The following is a 21469-nucleotide window of genomic DNA, read 5'->3' on the forward strand; positions in this document are numbered from 1 at the left end:
TGTGATCAGGAGGCAAACAGCTCGTGCTGCCCCCGGTGGCCTGATCATGTAACCACACTGTTAAAGATAACGTATTGTTTTGTCTCTGCAGGTGAGAATCGCTGAACTGGAGCTGGAGATCAGAAACACCAGGAACAACATGAGGGCGACTTTCTGATTCCACCAATCAGAGCTCACGCTGCCGATTCCCCAACACAACACTAACACATTGTGAACGTTAATAGTTTTAATACTGTTCTGCTTCCAGTCGGGTTCATAAAGTTAGCATCGTCTGGTCCAGGTATAAACCCCAGAGTACTACATCCATATGGAAGAAATACAATCCTGAAAATTCAAGTATAACATTATGAGTATGAAAGTCGTAACCTTATTAAATCAAAGTTATAATTTTACGAGGTGCCTCAGTTTCTTACACAATCTTTTCTTGAGTGTTTTGATATTTATGAAACTTACATCACAACTTTTGCTGCACATTCATCTTTAAAACATCTAATATGAAATGTATTCTGAAAAGCTTCGGTTTCCTCAGGAGCAGATTTTCACAAACCACTGAACCAATGGCTCAAAACTCTGGATTTAAATGAAACATGTTTTCATGAGATCGACAGAAACTGGAATTCAGTTTAAATACAAGGAGACAAAGTGGAGACGAGACGCCAGGAGCAAAATGTTAAGATTTTATTTACAAAGTCCTTTTTGTTTTTTTATTAGTTTTTTCCTTTAACTTACAGAAAGTAAAAAAAAAAAAAACACAAATTCAACTAGTCAGTGTAAGTATGAAGGAACAACTGGATCTCTCCTGGAGAGAAAAGAAAAGAGGCAGAGAGGGAGAGAGAGATGAAGAGAGAGAGAGAGAGTCCCCAGACAACCGTACAAAATCAAACAAAAACAATTTCTCTGAAAAAATATTTCTTTTAAAAAGCTCTGTTGGCAAAGAGAGAGAGAGAGAGAGAACAGTTTGCCCTGAGCGCGCTCGGCCTCGGGGGAATAGAGCGGGGGTGGGGGTGTGTCCATCAGTGACATCACAGAACAAAGCGTGATGTCAGAGTGACAGATGGAAGGTGAGAGGACGAGAAAGAAGGGAGGTTGTTTTTGTGCATCCCAAAGTGCCGTTACCTCCCATGAGCCCTTGCTCCATCTCCTTCCAGAGAAACAACCTGAACGTGTGATTTCTCGTTTTCTAGACGACGTTAAAGAGAAAATCGTTAACCGACGAGGAAACGTCGCAGAAACGGCGTATTTAGGAAATGTGACCGAGGTTTGAGATCTGTGAAAATAGAAAAACAAAGACGGAGCTAAAAGTGACATCACGTCCTGAGGTTCTCTGCCGAGACGCAGCTCTCGGTTCCGTTTGGGTTTTTATTCTGAGAAAAAGACGAAACACGTTTCCTGCAGATTCTTCAGATTTAACCGTGTTCAGCTGCGGTTTGTAAAATAAAGTCGTCAGAGGAAACGCTCTGGATCCTCAGACCAGCTCCATGGACTCAATCAATTAGTTGATCAGAGTATTAATCTGCAGCAATTGTGATAATCACTTTATTTGTCAAACAAAAAGGCAGAAAACGATAAAATATCTGATTCAGCTTCTACAAGACGTTTAAATAAACATTTTAAACGAGTGATGTGACAAATAACCTGCAGGTGAACCCGTAATTCATAAAAAACTTTAGATAAATGTGAAAGACGCCAGGAAGTAAAAATCCTCAGAGGAAGTTCTTGCGGGTTCTTATCAGAACTTTAGATCAGATTAACGGTGAAATTAGTTGATTAATTGTATTTTATTATTACGCATTAAAGATTCAAGCTGTGGGATGAGGACTAAAAAACTGGGACCAGGACAAAACCCTGATTCAGGTCCAGTTATCGGAGGTTGTTTCGATCTGCGAGATGACGAGAGCCCAGAGGAGGAGACCAGTGTCAGAAAAGGGACGCAGCCCAGGAGTCGGCCGAGTGGGGGGGGCAAGAGGTCAGCGGGTTTGCAGAGTCTTTGGATCTTTAATCTTCATCTTCATCGTCGTCGTCATCTTCCTCAGGGTCCCTTTTCCTCTTCTCTCCTTTGGCCGGAGACGAGTCCTCGTCTGTGGGAGGAAGTTTCATTATTATCATGTTTACAGCCGACAGCGACTCCTGATTGGTCGAGAGCCTGTGCGTCACAGTCTGATCTATTTAACAGATTTAGGGGCGGAGCTTCAACGATAGATCCCAAACTGAAGCATTTAAATCTAAAGTGAAATGATGAGGTGTCACTTACCATCGTCGTCCTCATCGTCTTCATCCTCGTCATCGTCCTCACTGTCCACGTCTCCGTTCACTTCCCCTTCCTGCAGACACAACTCAGCGGATCATTCAAACGCTCACAAGGGGAAGTTCAACAGCGCCCTCTGCTGCGCCACCAGGCAAACTACAGTCCACATCATTTAGAAAGAAAGAAATGTTTAGTTGTGTTAAACTTCATTGAGAACGAGACTCACCTCTTCGTCAGCGCTGTCGTCGTCATCATCATCTTCAACCGCCACAACGTCCTCCTCATCGTCCTCCTCCTCTTCCTCAAAGTCTTCTGAGTCTCCCTCTGGAAACAGGATGAATCATATTCAACAAACATGTCAACGATGATATGTTTATAAAACTGACGGGTCGTTAGAGATCTGAGGTCAGAGCGTTTGGTCCGAACACGACTGGAAAACAAAACCTTTTTATTCACTAAATAAAAATAATGAAAAGATGAATCAGCGATAAAAGTCGAGGGGGATTATTAAATCTATAATTTGATGATTATTATTACTTTTGTTATTGCTTTAAAGCCAACTTTTTCAAACATCCCAAAAATAATATATTTGAATGTAAACTAGACGAGTCAAAGTTTCACGTTTCTGCTCGGAAACATTTGATTATTGAAGTTATGGTTTGTGTTTTGTGCCCCCCCCTCACCCTCTTCGTCCTCCAGGCCGTCCCCCTCGCCGTCCGAGTCCGACGCTTCACAGTCGTCGATGTCGTAGCCGTCCAGGTAGGTGAGCTGGGGGAGGAGCTTGAAGATGGACTCTCGGTAGTCGGCCAAGTTCGTCACTTCACAGTTAAACAGATCCAGGCTCTTCAGCTGGGGCAGCTTTTTCTGAGGGGGGGGGGGAGACACGTGGTTACAGCCTCGAAAAGAACACGTGAGTAGTTTCCATGTTTGCAAGTTATTAATATGAACACAACAATAAATGATGAAGAGGCTGCTGATGTGCTGACTCCACCCACCAGGGGCTCCAGGGTGCTGATATCTTTGAACTTGTTCCCGCTGAGGTTGAGGTGCGTTAGATTCACCAGTCGCTCGGCCAGGACCTCCAGGCCGCCTGATATCCTGTTGTCACTGAGCTCCAGCTGCAGGCGGAGGACAAGGTTCAGTTCATTCTTTAATTCATTCACTGGAAACAAACATTTAAACTGATGAAGGAGCAAGTTGACGAGTTCCTCTGAGTCGAGATCAGAGACGGATCATCCATCCAGGCTGCGAGTCGGTCGCTTACAATAAGAGAAATTGTTTAGGTGGAATTTAAGTTTGTTTTATTAGTTAATTGACAATTTATTATTTTCTACCGATTAACTGAGAAATGTCAAATCTTGAGATTTGTCTTTTTTCACCTCTGGACATTTTAATGTGACAAAGTTCAGATTCTACATTTATTTCCTGTGATGTCATTTCCTGGAGAATATTTAAGTACTTAATCTCCCAAAATTCTGTTCAACGTCATCTTAAAGGTTCTAGAAGTAAATGAGCTAGAAAAAAGGATAAGTGCTGAAACTCCAGAAATCCAGTGTTTCTATTGATCGGAGAGCTTTTGAACTTGAAGGTGGAACGAGCTAACGAGTGAGACCTCCTGTTCTCTGCTCCTCTCTGTGGAGTCGCTGCTCCTCTCGAGTTAAAACTGTTTTCACTGAAAACCGAGGCTGCTTCAAAAAGATTAATTGTTCTTAATACCAGGTTCATTTATCTCCCTAACCCAGAGGGGGGGGGGTCCTCTCACCTTCTTCAGCTTGTCCAGCTTGGGCAGGTCCGCGGCGCTGGTCAGGCCCACGTTGATGAGGCTCAGCAGCTCCAGGTTGGAGAACTCCTCCGTGATGCCCTCGATCTTCCCTTCGCTGGAGCGGCAGTTGTCCAGAACCAGCTCCTGCACCTGAGGGGGCGGAGCATCAGTCACATGTTAGACTCAACTCTACGATCAGTGAGACAATAAGGTAAGAAACTATTTAACAACATGAGAAAGAACCGTAAAACACACATCACACGTTTGATTCCTCATATTTACACATGTCTGGTAAAAACATGAAGCTACAAAGGAGCCGTCTCTCCGTGGAACCAATCACCATCCACTCCCGGGTCACATGACTGAAGTGGACCTGAGTTTTTGAATGGGTTCTGATCCGAACGCACTCGTTCCTTCTGGATTCTGTGCAGAAGTCGATGCTTCAGTGACCTTCAGGGGTTTTGTGTACTTTACTGTTGACCTCTTGTGAACCAGGGCCACAGAGAGGTGAGCTCCACGCGTCTCACCGGAGGGGGGGGGGGGGGGGCGCAGAGACGGGTCTGACGGCACCGGGCCGGTTCAACCTGAGGCTCAGTGTGATTCTGGACAAACAGAATCTGATGTTTGAACATGTGCTCACAGCCGGTCACTGATTGGTGGGTCACATGAACCCGGTTCTGGTCACATGACCCCTCCAGAAGTAAACGTCCAGCCTCCGCAGAGTAGAACGATGGACAAGTGTCCCCGAGCCGATTGTCCTCGTAACAGGTGTTCAGGTTTCACACTGACACAGATGTTTACACGTGGACGAGGCCAGATGTGGTTCAAGCATCTGGATCCAGCAGAACTAGGATGAAGTGACCAGGAGACGTTCAGGGCTAAGGGACAGGAAACAGAGTCACTCATCAATCTGCTGCTTCCAGATCAGATCTGTTGACCCCACGTGTTAGTGAAAGAAGAGAAGTTCAATCTGCAGCTGACTTTCAGGTGGAGGGGAACTGTGCTCGTGAGGAGGAAGCCGCTCGGGGAGAAGGAGTCCTGCAGCTTCATGTTGGAACGGATCCCGGTGTGTTTGTAAACTCCGGACACATGTGATGCTGCTCGGTTAGCTCCGCTGCTAGCTGCCCGCTAAATCACGCTGCTGCTCCCGGGACCTGCAGCACAACCCCCCGCCAGCAGGCCGCCCACCCACTCCCCTCTCAACCCGCTCCGCACCGGCCTCAACCCGGGGAACCGGGTCAGAACCCGAGCCTCACTGGAGCCTCTGTAGCATGCTAGCAGCTAGCACGCTGCTGGCCCCGCGCCTTCAGCGCACGGGCTCAGACTAATCTCTGGAGAGGCGCTGATATCTGCAGCGTCCATGTTTGTTTTTTATTCTATTAACGTGACGAGTCTCTTTTACTTTGAACCCTTCGGCTTCACGCATGGTTCTACTGGACTGACCTCAGATCTGCTCCCGGTTCTCACCGCACAGCAGACCGGACTTTGTGTTCAGTTCAACCAGCTCTACGCAACGGAAACCGACCTCCCAACTTCCAGGTGACTCCAGGCATTAGCCGGGCCCCGGACACACGTATGTCCGCCTCACATGTTCCCTTGACTCCCAAACAGCAGCAGCTTCATAAAGTGATCAGTGGAGTGATCGCTCCGCGGGACACGAGCGGGACAAAGACCCGGAGTCCGGCCGCACAGGACGGACACAGGACGCGGTGCAGGACGCGGGGACACGCCGCCGGGGAGAGGGGGGAGCCGGCTCAGAGAGCGCGGATCTCCGGGCACGAAAGTGAACACTCCGATTAATCGGACGTAAAAGGACACAACGAGTTGGTTCATTGTTCGGAGGTTTGTTCGCAGGAGGAACCGGAGTCCGGCTCCGTGCGGCCGCTGCAGACGCCATGTGCTTCCCCCGTCGCCCCGCGGCTGCTCCCACCAACAAGCCGCCCAACGAGCCCCTAGCCCCGGGCCTCACCTCTGTGGGTGACCGGTGTCGCAGCTCCAAGGAGACCCTCTTCTTCATGTCCATGATCCTCAGCTTCTTCCTCGAGTGTGTGCGCACGAATCCGCGTGTTACTGCTTCAACACGAGGAACCACAGTGAAGCGCGTGGGCACAACAACACGACACTTCCGGGAAGCTCTTCAAATTAGAGCAGCGTGGACCAGAGCAGGACGTACATCCTCTATAGTGACGACACAGTGTGACATCAGAAGCAGTGTTTCACCTCCATGACGTAATTATGCAGCGTTTTATTAAATATCAGCTTCCTGCGGGTTTCACACTTGCTTTCTTTCACACTAAACAGTTTTTATTTTGAAGTGTAGATATTTTATTTCCGGTACGCGCGCCCAGCTTGATCTCGGTCATGAACGCGCACGGACACGTTCCCGCGGCGCGTGTGAAAAGTGGGTCAAACCGTTTGTTGCTTTAATTGTTCTAATATCAGAAATCCGGGATTTTAAACGCACATCGACGATCCAACAAATAACAACAAGCTTAACAATAATTAAAATCATTTTCTGATTACATTGGACCTCTGTTGTATTCAGAGGAGAATATTTGTACTCATTGCACACAAGCAGAAAAAAACTTATTTTCCTATTTTATAAAAAGTTAGGATATAGAAAAAATTACTTTAATTACAATTATATTCAGAATCAAAGAACAGGCAGTACTCAGATGTACTTATCATTTATCTCAGTATTTTAATTATTCACTTTCTACTTCTCACGAAGAACATATTGTTCATTTTACACAACAACATTCATTTAACTCCTGTTTAGTCTCCAAATGTCAAAACATGTAATAAACATATAACAAGTGATGTATTACAGAGAATCATAACAAATGAGTGTATTGAGCATGTATTCATCTATTTAAACCGATCACACGTACAATGTGGCTGAGATCATATATCTTTTTTTAAACAGTTTCCTCTGAGAACAAAACAACTTTTGTTGTCAAAGAGGCTTTGAGTTTATAAAGTTTTATTTTTTTAAGGTGCATTTGAAAGCATCACATGTTTTTTGTAAAAGGAGGGAAACGGATGCAGGCGGGAAACAATGCTCTACAGCGCCACTGGTGGTTAGATAGAAGAATTACACACAAACAGATCATCTCTCTGTCTCTCTCTCTCTCTCTCTCTCTCTCTCTCTCTCTCTCTCTCTCTCTCTGTCTCTCTCTTTGAGCTGTACATAATTACAGACCATTTATCATTATTTATTTATTTTATTAAAGTTCATTTTCACAATGAACAGGATCTTAATTCATACCATCGTCCAATGAGAGGAGAGCATCAAGGTGACCACTACAGGCAAGAATAAATAAATAAATACGAACACCAGGTTCCATAGGCTGAGGGCTATTTTATACATGTACATTATATTTTATAAAAGGCAAAACAGAGTCATGGAGCAGCCACAGGTCAGACGGGGTCACGTCACAGAAACAAGGCTTCAGCTCCACGAAGCTTCTCTGAAATCATCTCTTTGGTTCAGTCACGCGTCTGATTCTATGAATCCGAGATCAAACGGTTTAACAGGTCACTTCAAAGTGAATGAGATTCCTCATGTCCATTTGTGAGTTTAAAGAACAAGGCTAGTGCTAAGCTAACTGTGTCCTGGCGTTATAACTTACATCCAAACACAAGAGACGTCTCTTAACCATCGAATGCTGAACAGGATTGTTCTTATTTATCAAACTCCACCTTCAGTCTGGTTCCACTTGAACATCGAAGGAACCCAGAGGCTGCTATGGAGCCTGAAGACAACAGTGTAGCTGAGCAACAGCGCCCTCTGCAGGAGGTCCCTTGTCAACGCTCCGTCAGTCCAAGTAATATTCAGTAATATTCAGTTGTACTTTATCCAATTTCCCTGGAAGCTGAAGTCGGTAAACCAAGAACCGTGAGGAGGATCCCCTTTGGACCCCCCCCCCCCCCCCCCTCTCATCGACCCTCCTCCACCACAACACATGACCGTGCACTGACAGCTGCTAGAAGACCTTCTGTGTCTCATGGAACTGATAAGAACCAGTCGGTGCGTTGTTTGTGAAAGTCTCAGTTTGTGTTTGTCCAAACTCAATCACAAGCCTGGAGTTATTTACCAGAACTCAACATTCCAGTAACGGTAAAACTCTGAAAGGTGAAGAATGTTCCAGTTTGAGAAAATGAGGAATGTCCTGAACGTCAGAGAACTTCACGTCACGAGGGGGCGTCCACATTCTGGGGTGGTTGTAGAATATTCAGCAGATTTCAAGACGCTGACAAAGATTTAACATAGAAATGAGCGTTAGTTCGTCCTGTAGTGGGATTTCCCAGTTGCCCTTGAGCAAGGCAGTGAAAAGGAGCTTAGGTTCTGTTCACACAGTCCTGCATGCAAAGGCCACGAATAAGACGACTCCACACAAAACACAGAAAACACTGTGGATTCAGCACAGAATGAAAAACAAGCCTCTTCTCCTTCTGAACACTGAAGCGAGTTGACATTTCACCGACCTGGTGAACTGTCGCTGCTTTCAGGGAAACCAGGAAACCCCAGTTTCCCTCTTCTGTGTTTGAGCTGACGTTTTCATTGACGCGTTGAATGAACGTTCCCGATCCTCAGAGCTTTAAAACTTCAGTCACCTTCTTTCATTTGGTCTTTTCAGATCATTTCAAGACAATAATTCTCATTTACGTCTGAGAAAAACCTTCTTATGGCAGAACTCCCCAAACTAAACCTCAGCGCTGCTCAAACCGTGGACTCGGCTGCTTCCTGCATTCAGCCAATCAGATTCCACAGACAGGCCGACCACAGGAGCCTTAGAAGAAGAGTGAGAAAGAGTTGGAGATATACTGGAAAGGTACTGAGGACCAACTGCAGCTCATGGGTCACTGGTGTGTATTCAGTTTGGAGCCATGCTAGAAGGCAGTGCTAGCCAAGAGAGGAAGGTAGGTAGGATGAAAGGAAGGAAGGAAGGTAGGATGGAAGGAGAAAAGGTAGGATGGAAGGAAGGAAGGAAGGTAGGATGGAAGGAGAGAAGGTAGGACGGAAGGAGAGAAGGTAGGACAGAAGGAAGACTGTGACATCTCTGGGGATCTTGAAAAGCACAGGAAGGCGAGTCATGGTGGAAAGGACAGAATCCCTCAGAGAGACAGACAGAAGGGACAGCGAGGACACTGTCCAGGTTGAACTGGTGAGCAGGAGCTTGTGCTGGTTTGATCGTAACACAGTCAGAACAAGTCCAAACACACACAGACACACACAGACACAATCATGCACGAACATATACAACGTGCTTCTTTGTAAGTGTCATTGGTTTCCATTGTTCTGTGAACGATCATCATCTCTTCTACCACTCTCAACCTAAAGCCCCCCCCCCTTGTCCTCTGATCCCCGTCCCCCCACCTCGTCTCTGAGCGTCCCCCCCACCTCAGGCTCCTCCCTCGGCTCGGTCCACTTTGTGAAAGCAGAATGGCACAGAAGCACAGAAGAAGAAGTAGAGGGAGGACGTGGTTTGTCTATTATGTAAATCCAGGCCGTCTGGTCCTGGAGTGGTGAAGGCGGGGGGGTCTAATGAGGGAGTGGCACCAGGATGTCCACGTAGTTGATGGGGAAGAAGCCCGACTGGCCGTGGATCATGCCCTCGTACCAGTTGTCGTCGATCTGATTGGTCAGGGTGATGGCGTCGCCCTCCTTGAAGCCCAGCTCCCCCTCGTTCTCCGGCTCAAAGTCGTACAGAGCTCGGCAGCAGGGCTGGTCCATGGGCACTGTGGGGGACAGAGGGACAAGAGAGGGGGACACCCCGAGCTTCAGCCTCACACCAAAACTACTGAGCTGCTCCATGTGACTCTGTGGAGAACCAGTGGATCTACCTGGGGACCTTCTGGGGGATTTGGTGGAGTGGACCCCCCCGTTGTGGCCCTGACTGGGGGGCAGTAGCTCCAGGGTCAGCCGGGGTTTGGGAGCGTACTCCTTCCTGGGTCTACCGGACACTTCTTTAATCCTGAACAATCACACACACAGTTTGTAAAACCACGTTCGTCTCATCACTTGAATTCAGTTTGAGATTCTCACCTGTCCTCCATCTTGCTGGAGAGCTGCTGGAGGATCTCTGCTGCTCGGCTGTGATACTCCAACTGGGCCTGGACCAGAGCAGCCAGCTGGCTCACCTGCTCTATCTGCAACACACACACACCACACAGACACACACACACAGACACACAGACACACACACACACAGACACGTCAGTATATCAGCAGTATCATCTCAGCAGCAGTAGACATGATGATTTTCTTTCCACGTTCTTTCAGGTTTTTCTTTTTACGACATTCAAGTATTTGCTAATTTTAGAAATACTTGTATTCGTTAAGTGATCTTTCACTTGCAGCTGAATCCGGTTATAATACAGTTTGTTTATGTATTACCTTTGCCAAAGATGTTATGATGAGAATTACGCAAAAACTACCGGATAGATTTTGAGGTAACTCGATGGAAGATGGAACGTGGGTCGAGAAAATCAATTTGGCGTGGATCCTTTAGAAGCAGGGATCCAGGAATCAGATGAACAATAGTTATAGTATTTGTGTGATACTTCTACTTCACAGATTGAATGAACTGAAGCCTCCTCACGTCGCTCTCCAACAGGTTGAACATGCTCTGCTCCGCGACCTCTTTGCTCTCGTCAAACTTCTCCAGCGCCTGTTTGAGTTCCTCGTCCAGAACTTTGCCCTGACGCTTCTTCTTGTAGTCGAAGTCCAGACGGCGGCCCTCCATCTTCTTCAGATGATGCTGCAGACATGCGTGACCATGAGCTGGTGTGTCGACTCCACAGCTTCCATCTCTGTTCCCATGGTTCTCAATCAGTGGCATCAGGTGAACAGGTTCTACTCACCTGAATCTCTTTGAGGTCTTTGTCGTGGAGGTTCTGCAGCGGGTCGATGAAGTTCTGTTTGACCTCCATGTCCAGAGCGTCCTTCACCTCCCCGAGCTCCTTCATCGACTCTCCAGCGTCCATCAGCGCCAGGCCTGGGAGGACGGCATGAAGGGGAAACAGAGGGAGGGAGAATCGTGAAGAGGAAGTGTAGGAACTAAACGGTAGTGAAACAGGAAGTGGTCACAGATTGGTTATTGGGTTCGGAGACGGTTTAATCTGCGTCTGAACGTTGAGGGCGTCGGATTGACAGAATCTTTCAAATCTCTAATCGGACTGGTCCTGGCAGAAACCAGTGTAAGTTCCTCACCGAAGCAGGACTCCTCTCCTAACTCCCGTCCAAACCTCAGCATGGCGTCGCCCAGGACGGTCTCCGCCTGCGGGTAACCAGGTCCTCTCTCCTGCCCGCGGATCCTGGACATGGTGTTGGACATACTCAGCTTTGCTCTGGAAGCTTCAGAGATGAAAACACAAACAAGTGATGAGGTGAAGACTGATGGATTCTTTTAGAACATGTGTGTGTTTGTGTTTGTCTGACCTGGGTTAGGTTGGAGGTATTCTGTGGTTCTGGTCATGATGTCCAGCATCGCTCTGCTGGTGAGGTCCACCTTCTGCAGAGGGAAACACATCCGGTGACACCGAGCTCTCTAACGTACGGTACGACCACATGCAGATATTCAGTTTGATCACATGGACGGATGAGACAACTTCCTGCTCAACAACTCATCCCAGTGAAACCAATACAAAAAGACAGGAGAGTCCTGATGACATGCTGTACCACTCCATTCCACCAGGTGGCGGTAAGAGGACAACTGAGTGTTTCTGATGCAACAATGAGTCTCCTGAAGTTGATATGATGACAGAGTTCTCGACCAATCAGCCGTTTGTACCTTTTCCATTTCTTTGAAGTCATCGTCTAACTTGGTTCCTTCGGCTCCTCCCACCTTCTCGCTGACTTTCTGTGATCCAACACAAAAACAAAGACATGTGACGATGACATCATCACAGCAGAGACCAGATGAAGGAGAAGCAGAGGAGGAAGAGGGATGGAACAGAGGAAGAGGAGGGTGAGGACGGGGCCTTCAATGATCCACCAGTGACCAGGAAGTGTAGGAACAATTAAAACAAATTAAAAAGCAGAAGAGAAAGAAAAGAAGGAGGGAGGTGCAGTTACCATGGAGACAGGGATCTGACTAGCTCCTCATGTTTCCAAGAAAACACACACACACACACACACACACACACACACACACACACACACACACACACACACACACACACACACACACACACACACACAGACAAACACACACACACACAGACAAACACACACACACACACACACACACACACACACACACTGTTACGTAACCCTCTCGCGGCTCACTCGTTTCTTTTAATCTGAATCCTAATCTGACTTCACTTTCTTTCTTTTTGAAAGTTGTGAAACATTTAGAGTTTATAGAGACGTCATGATTGACAGCTGGGACTGACTCCTGATTGGTCGAGTTTAGCGGGAACTCATATCTGAGAGGAAGTGGTCGCTGCAGCTGTAACACGATTCATCACATGATAAAAATCACCTTCGATAACTGAGACGTCTCTCGTGACATCACTGCTCACAGCGATTTGAATAACGACTCGGTCACAGTTTGATCCTCAGAGAGAGAAATCACCACAGACACGGAAGGAAAAGAAGAAGAAGAAGAAGAAGAAGAAGCTTTTATTTTGAAAGGGCCATCTCTCCTGATGAAACACACCCCTCTCAGTTCAGGGGGACGGTGTTGTCGTGGCAACAACAGTCACACATGCAGTGAGAGAGCAGCACACACACACAAACACACACACACACACACACACACACACACACACACACTCCGCTCTGGCTGGCTCGCTCTATAATTGATGGCCCTTGAGGGGAGTGCACGTGACGCAGCGTGCACTCAGCTCCAGGTTTCAGGTGAATCCGCTTCATGTTGCACGGCCCTGCGTTGACCTTTGACCCCGCCCTCTTCCTCGCCGTCCGCCGCGGTGTTGGTGAACGTCGATCACATAATCGAAGAAGCTACAGCTCACTGAGGCAGAACCGATGCTAACTTCTGACCGCGAGGCCACGCCCACCTGCCTCCTGCACACATTGGACAGTACTAGCTGTCATTCACACAGTGGTGTCCAAGCAATGGAGTCGCCCTCTGTTGGTCATTCTAGAGAACACAGGTTTCCCGGAGTCGACGTTTGTTTGTATTTACAGTCTGCTCCATGGTCTCTGTGGCCCTCTGTCGCCCCCTGTAGGCCTCAGGAGGTAAATCCCTGGTTTGTTTTGTGGTCTTGGTTTTTCTCAGTCTCTCTTTTCTCCTTGTTTAATAAACAGACCAAAGCAACAGAACGTGGAATAATTCATCTGCATGGAGATGAAACCCAGGAAACAGATTCTGAGAAACTGAACCAATCAGACGAGTCGCTGATGATGATGAAAAACTAAACTCAGGAAGAAAAACCATCTTCTCATTGGATCAGTATTTTAGACACTTGACACTTAAACTGTGGATTTCTGATGAAACACATGTTGGAGTCGACAGTTTGGACGTTTATTCATCTATGGAAATCATGATGGGCATAAAGGAAGAAAGGTTTGTTTACCTGATGGAGGGATTCATACATGGGAGAAAGGGAGGGAAAGAAAAGAACTGCCTGTGAGACCAATGATGGATGAGGAAGGAGAAGGTGTAAAGGGAAGGTCTTCAGATGCATGATAGAGGGATGGACGGATGACAACAAAAAAAGAAAGAGGATGTGACAAAAAGATGGAGGGATGAAGGAAGAACAGACTTGTAGTGAAGGGATGAGGGGGAAAGGGAAGAAGAGACATGAAGAAGGGATGATACAGAGATGGAAAGAGAGATGATGATGTGAGAAGCAGAGATGGAGATGATGGAGGGATAATAGAAGGATGGAGAGATAGAGGGATGATGGAGGAATTCCCGGTTGTGTGCAGCAACAGCCAATCAGCTCTGTAGACAGACACACACACACACACACACACACATTGTTACGTAATATCACATCACAACGTGCACGCGCAGTGTAACACACACACACAGAGGAACCTCCACACACACACACACACACACACACACACACACGTGCAGTGTTACCTGGGTAGCTTTATGAAACTGCTTCTTCAACCCTGCGACAGACATCACTCCGTTTATCACGTTTCTTCTTCTCTGGATATGAAGCAGCTGAGCTCAGTGAAGAGTCGATGCTCGATGGAGAGAGAGGGGGGGGGGGGCAGAGGGAGAGAGGAGGGGGGCAGAGGGAGAGAGAGAGAAACAGAGAGAGAGGTAGAGAGGGAGAGAGAGAGAGGGAGGGAGAGAGAGAGAGTGAGAAAGAATGAGAGAGAGAGAGATGACGTTTACCATGACGTCAGCTCCCGCCCACTCACGAGACTTCCGGCTGTGCTGCTTCCGGTTCACAGTAACAACAACAACAACAACAACAGCAATAATAATAACAACAAGATTAATATTAAACTCTCAATTAGAAAACAAAGAGTGTTTAATTGTAAATGAAAAAGACGACATGGTGTGTGTGTGTGTGTGTCTGTGTGTTCCTGTGTGTGTGTGTGTGTGTGTGTGTTCCTGTGTGTGTGTGTGGGTGGGTGTGCGTGTGTGTGTGTTTGTGTTCCTGTGTGTGTGTGTGTGTGTGTGTGTGTGTGTGTGTGTGTGTGTGTGTGTGTGTTTCAGCACCATGGACAGCTCACTACAGGCTGAGACGTTGCCTTAATGTTCAGCTCGTAAATCAGAGTTTTCTTCAGACCAGGAGAAATGAGCATTGTGTCGTCAGAGGGAGGAGTCACTCTGCACTGAAGTGAAGCATCATGGGAAAACGCCGTGGCCACTTGGTGGTGCAGTTTGTGTGGATGACCTCATTTTCACCACACTTGGTTATTTCTGTCCCTTCAAATTAAAAGCACCATCATACCCAGACTGTGGATTCTGGACCAATTACAGTTTGTGTTTTTCTAAAAATGATATAATGTTAATTCTGTGGATGAAAACAGCTGTAAAATAAATCTAAGGATGATGAAATAAAATTCATTCATTCATAAGATACTTGTCTGAATTATATATTTATATATTCAGTGTATATATATTTAGTAAATGGAAAGAACAAAATCGAGTTAATCTCAAATATTGTTTTAAAGCTCAAACACTGTATTTAAATTCACAGACGTGCTTTTATTGCCTCAGTGGACGAAGGGATCAAACTATATAATATAACTATATATACTGTAAGGGATCAAACTATATAATATAACTATATATACTGTATAAATCATAAATGATTTCCTCGTTGTTGGAGTGAAACTCCTCAAAGCCCTGAGCCCCCTGCAGTACCTGTTCCAACCAGAGGGGAGCTGAGCAGACTAATGACTGGAGACCAGGTGTTATTATTATTATTCAGTGTTTATTTACAGACTGCATGTGAAGCACAGGAGTGAGAGACTCAGTTCACTTTGGTTTATTTCAGCTGTAGAACATAGAGCTCGATACAGAACACAGCACTCAGGTCAGTGGAGCCACAGAACCTCTGTCTCCACTGTGGTCACACGTTTTACATCTGTTCAATTCAGTGTGGTTTTATTTTGACTGTTGACCTGTTTGTGGGAAATCAAACAACATCCTCTCAGCTTCGGAGAAACGACACTCACCTACTTTTAATCAGATCTGACCACTGACCCACAATCTGCTGACACGTCACACAACACCCCTGCAGCTACACATCAACTGAGCGGGACACTGGTTTCCAGGCTAGGCCAGGACGTCCATGATGACATCATTGGTGCTTCTTCCCTCTGCAGGAGTCCGAGCTGCTGCACCAACAAACATCAGATTATCAGTTTCTGACAAAGACAAAGAAACTTCATCAGCTGAAGCTTCCTGTGTTTCCATTACTAAATGCCCTGAAGCACCCACCTCTCTTCCTGTCTCTGTGTATGATTCCCAGTAAGATGGTGGCCAGCAGGTAAGGTGTTCCCACCAGCAGGTGAGACATCAGCCAGAGGACAGACGGTGGATTGAAAGCTGCAGGTGGACATGAGGACGAAGCTGGAATGATGAAAACAAGTCAGACTTCTGGTCCTTCAGGGACTCGTCTGAAGACCGACTCGACTTCTGAGGCTGTGGTCAACTCACCGTGGACGGACACCCAGCTGGACAAGGACTCGTGTCCTCCAGAGAGGCTGCACTTGTAGAGTCCTTCATCAGATCTGGAAACACTGTGGATGCTCATCTCCCCCGAGGAGCTGCTGCCGATGAGGACGTCGTCTTTGAAGAAGTTGTGGACGTGGTCGTGGGACAACGTGTCTCTGTCTCTGCAGCGGAGAGACAGAGACACTCCCTCCGACACCGGGAGCGTGGGACTTTCAAGAATCACAGAGCGGTCTGAAGAAAACCAGAACTAGAACCTGAACAGTGGGGATTCATAGAGATATACACTGACACCGAAAACAGGGTAAAAAATGTCAGATACTTATATATATATATATATATATAAATCTGTATATATAGGTAAATAAAATAAATAAATACAATTTTAAATAACTGAAATGTTGTTGTTATAAAAACGTTATGACAAAGAAATGTAACTGAGGTTTGAGTTTTGACAGTTTAACTATAATTTTTTGATAAATTAATAAAATAAAATATATAGAGCTTAAATACATTTAATGTAACATTTTAATATAACTGCACATTTCTTCTGTAGAATAAACAACATTAACATTGAATCAGTCAGCTGATTCATTATGTAGTTTCTCTTCAAACTTTAAACATATGAATTATGAATGAATCAAACTTCATAATGTAATGCTTATTGAAGGCTCAGTGATGTGAGTCGTACCAGTGACGGTGATGTTGACGCTGCTGCTCCGCTCGCCGCCTGCAGACTCGCACCAGTAGAGGCCGCTGTCGGACGGGTAGAGGTTCCCGATGCTGCAGGTGGAGCCCCCCCCGGAGGAGCCCCACCCGGAGGAGCAGGGCCTCACCCCCCCCTCCGAGGTTCTCCTCCTCACCGTCCACCTGCTGGAGTTGGACGGGTCCTCACAGCTCAGGGACACGCGGTCGTACATGAAGAACTGGGAAGTGTCCGGGCGGAGCTGGAGACAGGCCGGGGACAGGACACCTGCAGAGGGGGACAGACAGGACAGGAAGACTGACAGAGGACACACAAATCAGAAGGGAAGGAGCCAGGGGGGAGGAAAGGAAACCAGAAAGTGGACGAAGTGAGGTGAAGAATAAAATGAAACGAATTCAAGAGGAAAGAAAAGAAAATATAAAAGAAGATGAAACAAAGAGATGATGAGAGACAGAGACAGGGGACAAAGAGAGACAGACAAAGGGACGAGGAAGGACAGAGTCTGTCCGGTTACTCACACAGCGTCCGAGCGAGCAGCGTGTCCTGCTTCATGTCCCACAGAGAACTGGTGTCCTCTCTGGTGTCCTCTCTGGTGTCCTCTCTGGTGTCCTCACTGGTGTCCTCTCTGGTGTCCTCTCTGGTGTCCTCACTAGTGTCCTCTCTGGTGTCCTCACTGGTGTCCTCTCTGGTGTCCTCACTAGTGTCCTCTCTAGTGTCCTCTCTGGTGTCCTCTCTGACAGGCGGCTGCTCGGGGGGGCGGGCCATCGTCATGCAGCGGAGCCCCCCCCCCCCCCCCCCCCCCCAACACACACCGTTTACAGTTTACCCTCCTCACCGCGAAGCTCCACGTGCAGAAGAGAAACTCATGAGAACTTTCATGTAAAGTTCTTTTCATCTTCTTCTTCTGAGCTCAGCTCGTCTTCACTTCCTTTCACACAAATATGACAGGATGTCACTTTTAATAAAACCATAAATTATGAAAGAAGTTTCACATCATCTCGATGGAGCACGTCGAGGCCCAACTGTCCCTCATGAGACTCGATGAAGATCCAGACACACACACTCACACACACACACACACACTCACACACACACACACACACTCACACTCACACTCACACACACACACACACACTCACACACACACACACACACACACACACACACACACACACACACACACACACACACACACACACACACAAACATACACACACACACACACACTCACACTCACACACACACACACACAAACACACACACAAACATACACACACACACTCACACTCACACACACACACACACACACACACACACACACACTCCCACAAACAGACTTTTAATTTCCTGAGAATCAGAATCATATTTAAAAGCCTCTCATCTCAAATGTCAAAGGAAGTGAAGACGACCCACACAAAATGAAATCTGGTATTTTCTTCATGACCACATCCTTCCACTGAGCTCCATGGTACCCCCCCCCCCCCCCCTCACCTCTTATTTCTTGATGTATTTTTTACATCCTGTGGTCATAACAGAAATCTCTTAAAGTCTTTTTTTATTTATTTTATTGAGATTGAATCCAGTAATTCTATAACGAGGAGGTTAAACATGCAGAGGACAGTGGTTCTCTGGTACAGTACAGAACTGTGAGACTCTTATTATTTACAAACAATATATAAACAAGGCATTGAAACTTTCAACCATTCAAATCCTTTCTCAGTTTAGTAACATGATCTTTAACCCATGAGGTCGAAGCCCCTTCAGCTCAGGTCGCTGCTCCTTCCTGTGTTTTCAGTTTAAAGAGAGTGAGGAGTGAACGTCCACATGAGACAGACACAGTCCTTCAGCTCCTCTGATGGTCTCATGTGACCTGTTGGTGGCGCTGTGACTTCAGAGTTTTGGGTTTCTGCAGCACACTGTACAAAGTGTTGACCTCCGAGGGCTCGGCCCCCCCCTCAGTCAGGGAGGGTGGAGCTTCTCCACACGTCCCACCCTCCACAGGAGGAGGAGTCACATTCACAGCCTGTAGGACGCTGTAGACTGTCTCCACTTCCTGACTGGGCGCCGCCCCCCCCTCCTCTGCGGGCTGTGGGGCGTCCACGTTTTCATAAGCCACCTCAGACGGACTGGAGGACGAGGTGGACGCTCTGGTCTCCGGCTGCTCCTCAACCAGCGTCTGTCTCTGGAAAGAAGCAAACAAGTCTTTAGTCCTGGTGTTTGGAAAGGGGGGGGGGGCTGAGGGGTGTTCAGCTGCAACATGACACTTCACCACTAGGTGTCACTACATTCTACACACTGCACCTTTAGTAAAAAGCTAGATTTCATCATCATAGAGCATTTCATTCTAAACACACTCCACATCATTCATAATGTTACAGGACAACTATCACTAGAAGGTCAAGCTTCTCACCTGATGGTGACCACATCCTGAAAACACCTTCTGAGCCAGAAGAGCAATGAATCCAAAGAGAGACACAAACACCACACACAGTATGACTATAGCAAACACAGGTAGTGAGTCCACTGTGCGTCCAGGAGCCGGTTTATTGAAGCCTGGAAAAACACACAACCTCATCATTAGCAGCTGATTCTCATTCTCATGGAAAGTAACACAAGGTTCATCTGGATCACGACACACAACAACACACTGATGGACGACACACAACAACACACTGGTGCAGACTCACACGCTGCCTCCAGGTCCTCAGACTGGTTCCTGGAGCTGACTTGGTTCTTGGCGCTGCAGACCACGGTCCAGTTGTTGGTGGAGATGTCGATGCTGATGACCTCTGGGCTCGACCTCTGGGACGCTCTGCAGCCCAGCCGGTCGCAGGAGGCCGACGCCCACTCGTCCCGGACGGAGCAGTTGACTGCGAGGCTGCAGAGTCCAGAGGACATGTTGAGGTGCAGGAGGGACGTGAGGAGGACAGGCCGGGGGACGCTGTCTGCAAACAGCCCAGCAGAGTCAGGTCAACGTCCTGAAGTGCTGAGGACACCTGAATGTCCTCGTACCTTGTTCACATCCCACAATGCATCACGTGTCGCTCAATATGTAATATATATTTAATATATGATAATAAAACGGTGCACGGCGTGCCCCCCCGATCAAACCAGTGTATACAAAGCAAACACTGAACAGCTGATTCAGACACAATTTGACTGAGCTTCAGATTTATAAATATAGATTTCTTCAGTCATATCTGTCCAGTTATAAGTAATATATAAGAATAACCAAATTCAATTTATGATCCCAGTGTTTTTAATAAAACTTTGTTTAATTATAAATAATTGAAGTCCCCCCCCCCCCCCTTGTGGATTTCACAAAGGAGAAATGAATCTTCTTAGTAAATTTGTAGAAAAGATCCACGACAGGAAACTGTACGACCTGACATCAGAAAGTCAAACTCTTTGCTCAGTTCCTCATTTTTATCTCGCTGTTATTTCAACTTCTCAGATTTCTGGTCCCGTTACCGTTCATGTGATTCTATTTATTCTATTTATTCTATTTCCATCTGGTTTCAGTTTGTGGTTCATATTCTGTTGGTTCGCTCGGTGAGGAGTTGATGGTTTAATGTAACCGAGTGAAAACACCTGTTCTCAGGAGCTGGGATTCTAGAGTGGACAGAAAACCTTAAGAGAAGTTATGGTGAGAAAATAACGACAGATTATGTTTTATCACAGATTTGAGAACAGAAACATTCCCACCTTGAACGATGACTCGGTGTTTCTCAGTCGATTGATTAAAGTTACGCTCGGTGATTATGGCCTCATAGATTCCAGAGTCCGTGTCATTCAGATATTTGATGCACAACTTCAGATTCGTGGCATTGAAATCTACTTTCTTTGCAAATTTGGGATTCATAATTCCTTCAGAGGCAATGAGCTGTCCAGTAAATTTCCATGAACCATATATATACGGTGGAGGCTTAGTAACGTTCAAACATATTGAGCTGTTCCTCATTCTGTAATGTGTCCCTGCTGCGTCCTCGGCCATGACTCCTGAGGACAAAACCAAATGTAGTAAATCACTTCAAAATGAAATCAACACAACTTCACGTAAGTTAGTTCAACCTGTGCAAAGACAAATCAGGATCAGTCAAATGTGTTGTAGTAGCAATGATGTATAAACAAGGTGAAGCTCAATGTGAGAAAAATAAGTTATGTTTTACCGATCATATATCAACCTGAGAGCTATTTTATAATTTGGTCCAATAACTAAATAGTTCAAAATCTACTAGAAATGGAAAACAGGACTTAACCTCATTTGAATAATTGTTTAATGTTTAGGAGCCAAATACACTGACTGAAACATTTAACTGCACATAATTCAAGTTGCATTGATTTTACCTGAAAGAATCCAGCAGCTGAGAAGAAGAAGCATTTTCACTCCTCAGTCTCTGGACGTGAAGACAGAGTGTGAAGCACGAGTTGCTGGTGCAGCAAACCGTGAAGTGAGCAAGGCAGCAGAGGCAGGTGTCACATCTGCAGAGGCTCAGGAAGTGACTGAAGGAAGCTCATGACTTATTTGAATACAACCCACATGGTGGAAACTTACCTTATCAGTCCCCTTCATCAATCATCAGTCTGGTGATATTAGATCTGAGAGTCCTCTCCTCCAGATGCTGGAGGCTCTGACG

The 21469-nt window shown here is 46.5% G+C and overlaps 5 protein-coding genes across 10 annotated transcripts in view; 1 reads left to right on the plus strand and 4 right to left on the minus strand.

Annotated features, from left to right (window-relative positions):
• Positions 1-392, plus strand: part of LOC128430530 (coronin-2B) — a 5326-nt gene extending 4934 nt beyond the window's left edge. The window contains exon 14 of the mRNA XM_053416632.1: positions 92-392. Coding sequence (XP_053272607.1) covers positions 92-157 — 66 coding nt within the window. The 3' untranslated portion in view covers positions 158-392. The remainder of the gene's footprint in view (positions 1-91) is intronic.
• Positions 393-1508: 1116 nt separating this feature from the next.
• Positions 1509-6122, minus strand: LOC128430529 (acidic leucine-rich nuclear phosphoprotein 32 family member D). Its single transcript, XM_053416631.1, has 7 exons — positions 5977-6122; positions 4008-4157; positions 3241-3363; positions 2929-3109; positions 2472-2569; positions 2252-2321; positions 1509-2078 (listed from the first exon to the last, which is right to left on the minus strand). Exons 1-7 carry the CDS (start codon positions 6028-6030, stop codon positions 1996-1998), a joined length of 759 nt encoding a protein of 252 aa, XP_053272606.1. The 5' UTR covers positions 6031-6122; the 3' UTR covers positions 1509-1995.
• Positions 6123-9409: 3287 nt separating this feature from the next.
• On the minus strand, positions 9410-14113 carry LOC128430290 (endophilin-A1). 5 transcript variants are annotated; one of them, XM_053416323.1, is made up of 9 exons: positions 14069-14113; positions 11804-11872; positions 11452-11524; positions 11224-11367; positions 10875-11008; positions 10613-10771; positions 10057-10160; positions 9889-9985; positions 9410-9831 (listed from the first exon to the last, which is right to left on the minus strand). In XM_053416323.1, exons 1-9 carry the CDS (start codon positions 14111-14113, stop codon positions 9553-9555), a joined length of 1104 nt encoding a protein of 367 aa, XP_053272298.1. In that variant the 3' UTR covers positions 9410-9552. The 5 variants fall into 5 exon arrangements, with proteins under 5 accessions (XP_053272298.1, XP_053272302.1, XP_053272301.1 ...); XM_053416327.1 differs by having other exon boundaries at positions 9410-9749; positions 9855-9985; XM_053416326.1 differs by having other exon boundaries at positions 9410-9749; positions 9843-9985.
• Positions 14114-15363: 1250 nt separating this feature from the next.
• LOC128430394 (putative high affinity immunoglobulin gamma Fc receptor IB) lies at positions 15364-17629 on the minus strand. 2 transcript variants are annotated; one of them, XM_053416439.1, is made up of 5 exons: positions 17351-17629; positions 16818-17129; positions 16112-16360; positions 15893-16024; positions 15364-15786 (listed from the first exon to the last, which is right to left on the minus strand). In XM_053416439.1, the coding sequence occupies exons 1-5, from the start codon at positions 17601-17603 to the stop codon at positions 15728-15730; spliced, it is 1005 nt and encodes a 334-aa protein (XP_053272414.1). In that variant the 5' UTR covers positions 17604-17629; the 3' UTR covers positions 15364-15727. The 2 variants fall into 2 exon arrangements, with proteins under 2 accessions (XP_053272414.1, XP_053272413.1); XM_053416438.1 differs by having other exon boundaries at positions 15364-15789.
• A 751-nt stretch (positions 17630-18380) lies between these two features.
• Positions 18381-21423, minus strand: si:ch1073-220m6.1 (uncharacterized). The gene is given in 6 exon segments (XM_053416440.1): positions 18381-18729; positions 18732-19014; positions 19243-19385; positions 19520-19777; positions 20538-20831; positions 21180-21423. Coding segments are annotated over 6 exon segments (1113 nt in total). The 5' UTR covers positions 21214-21423; the 3' UTR covers positions 18381-18628.
• Positions 21424-21469: the final 46 nt, after the last annotated feature.

Source organism: Pleuronectes platessa, chromosome 23 (genome assembly GCF_947347685.1).
Source record: "Pleuronectes platessa chromosome 23, fPlePla1.1, whole genome shotgun sequence".
In the NCBI taxonomy this organism is placed as follows: domain Eukaryota; kingdom Metazoa; phylum Chordata; class Actinopteri; order Pleuronectiformes; family Pleuronectidae; genus Pleuronectes; species Pleuronectes platessa.

Excerpts from the sequence above, each read along its gene's own strand:
- LOC128430529 (XM_053416631.1), bottom strand. The coding sequence starts at position 6,030 with ATGGACATGAAGAAGAGGGTCTCCTTGGAGCTGCGACACCGGTCACCC. Across the intron at positions 3,364-4,007 it reads AGCTGGACAAGCTGAAGAAG|CTGGAGCTCAGTGACAACAG; the intron begins GTGAGAGGACCC and ends CTCCGCCTGCAG. Across the intron at positions 3,110-3,240 it reads TCAGCACCCTGGAGCCCCTG|AAAAAGCTGCCCCAGCTGAA; the intron begins GTGGGTGGAGTC and ends CCCCCCCCTCAG.
- LOC128430290 (XM_053416322.1), bottom strand. The coding sequence starts at position 14,113 with ATGTCTGTCGCAGGGTTGAAGAAGCAGTTTCATAAAGCTACCCAG. Across the intron at positions 11,525-11,803 it reads ACTTCAAAGAAATGGAAAAG|AAGGTGGACCTCACCAGCAG; the intron begins GTACAAACGGCT and ends TTCCCTCTGCAG. Across the intron at positions 11,009-11,223 it reads AGGAGAGGAGTCCTGCTTCG|GCCTGGCGCTGATGGACGCT; the intron begins GTGAGGAACTTA and ends CCGTCCTCCCAG.
- LOC128430394 (XM_053416438.1), bottom strand. The coding sequence starts at position 17,603 with ATGACGATGGCCCGCCCCCCCGAGCAGCCGCCTGTCAGAGAGGACACC. Across the intron at positions 16,025-16,111 it reads CAGCTGGGTGTCCGTCCACG|CTTCGTCCTCATGTCCACCT; the intron begins GTGAGTTGACCA and ends TCATCATTCCAG. Across the intron at positions 15,790-15,892 it reads ACACAGAGACAGGAAGAGAG|CAGCTCGGACTCCTGCAGAG; the intron begins GTGGGTGCTTCA and ends TTGTTGGTGCAG.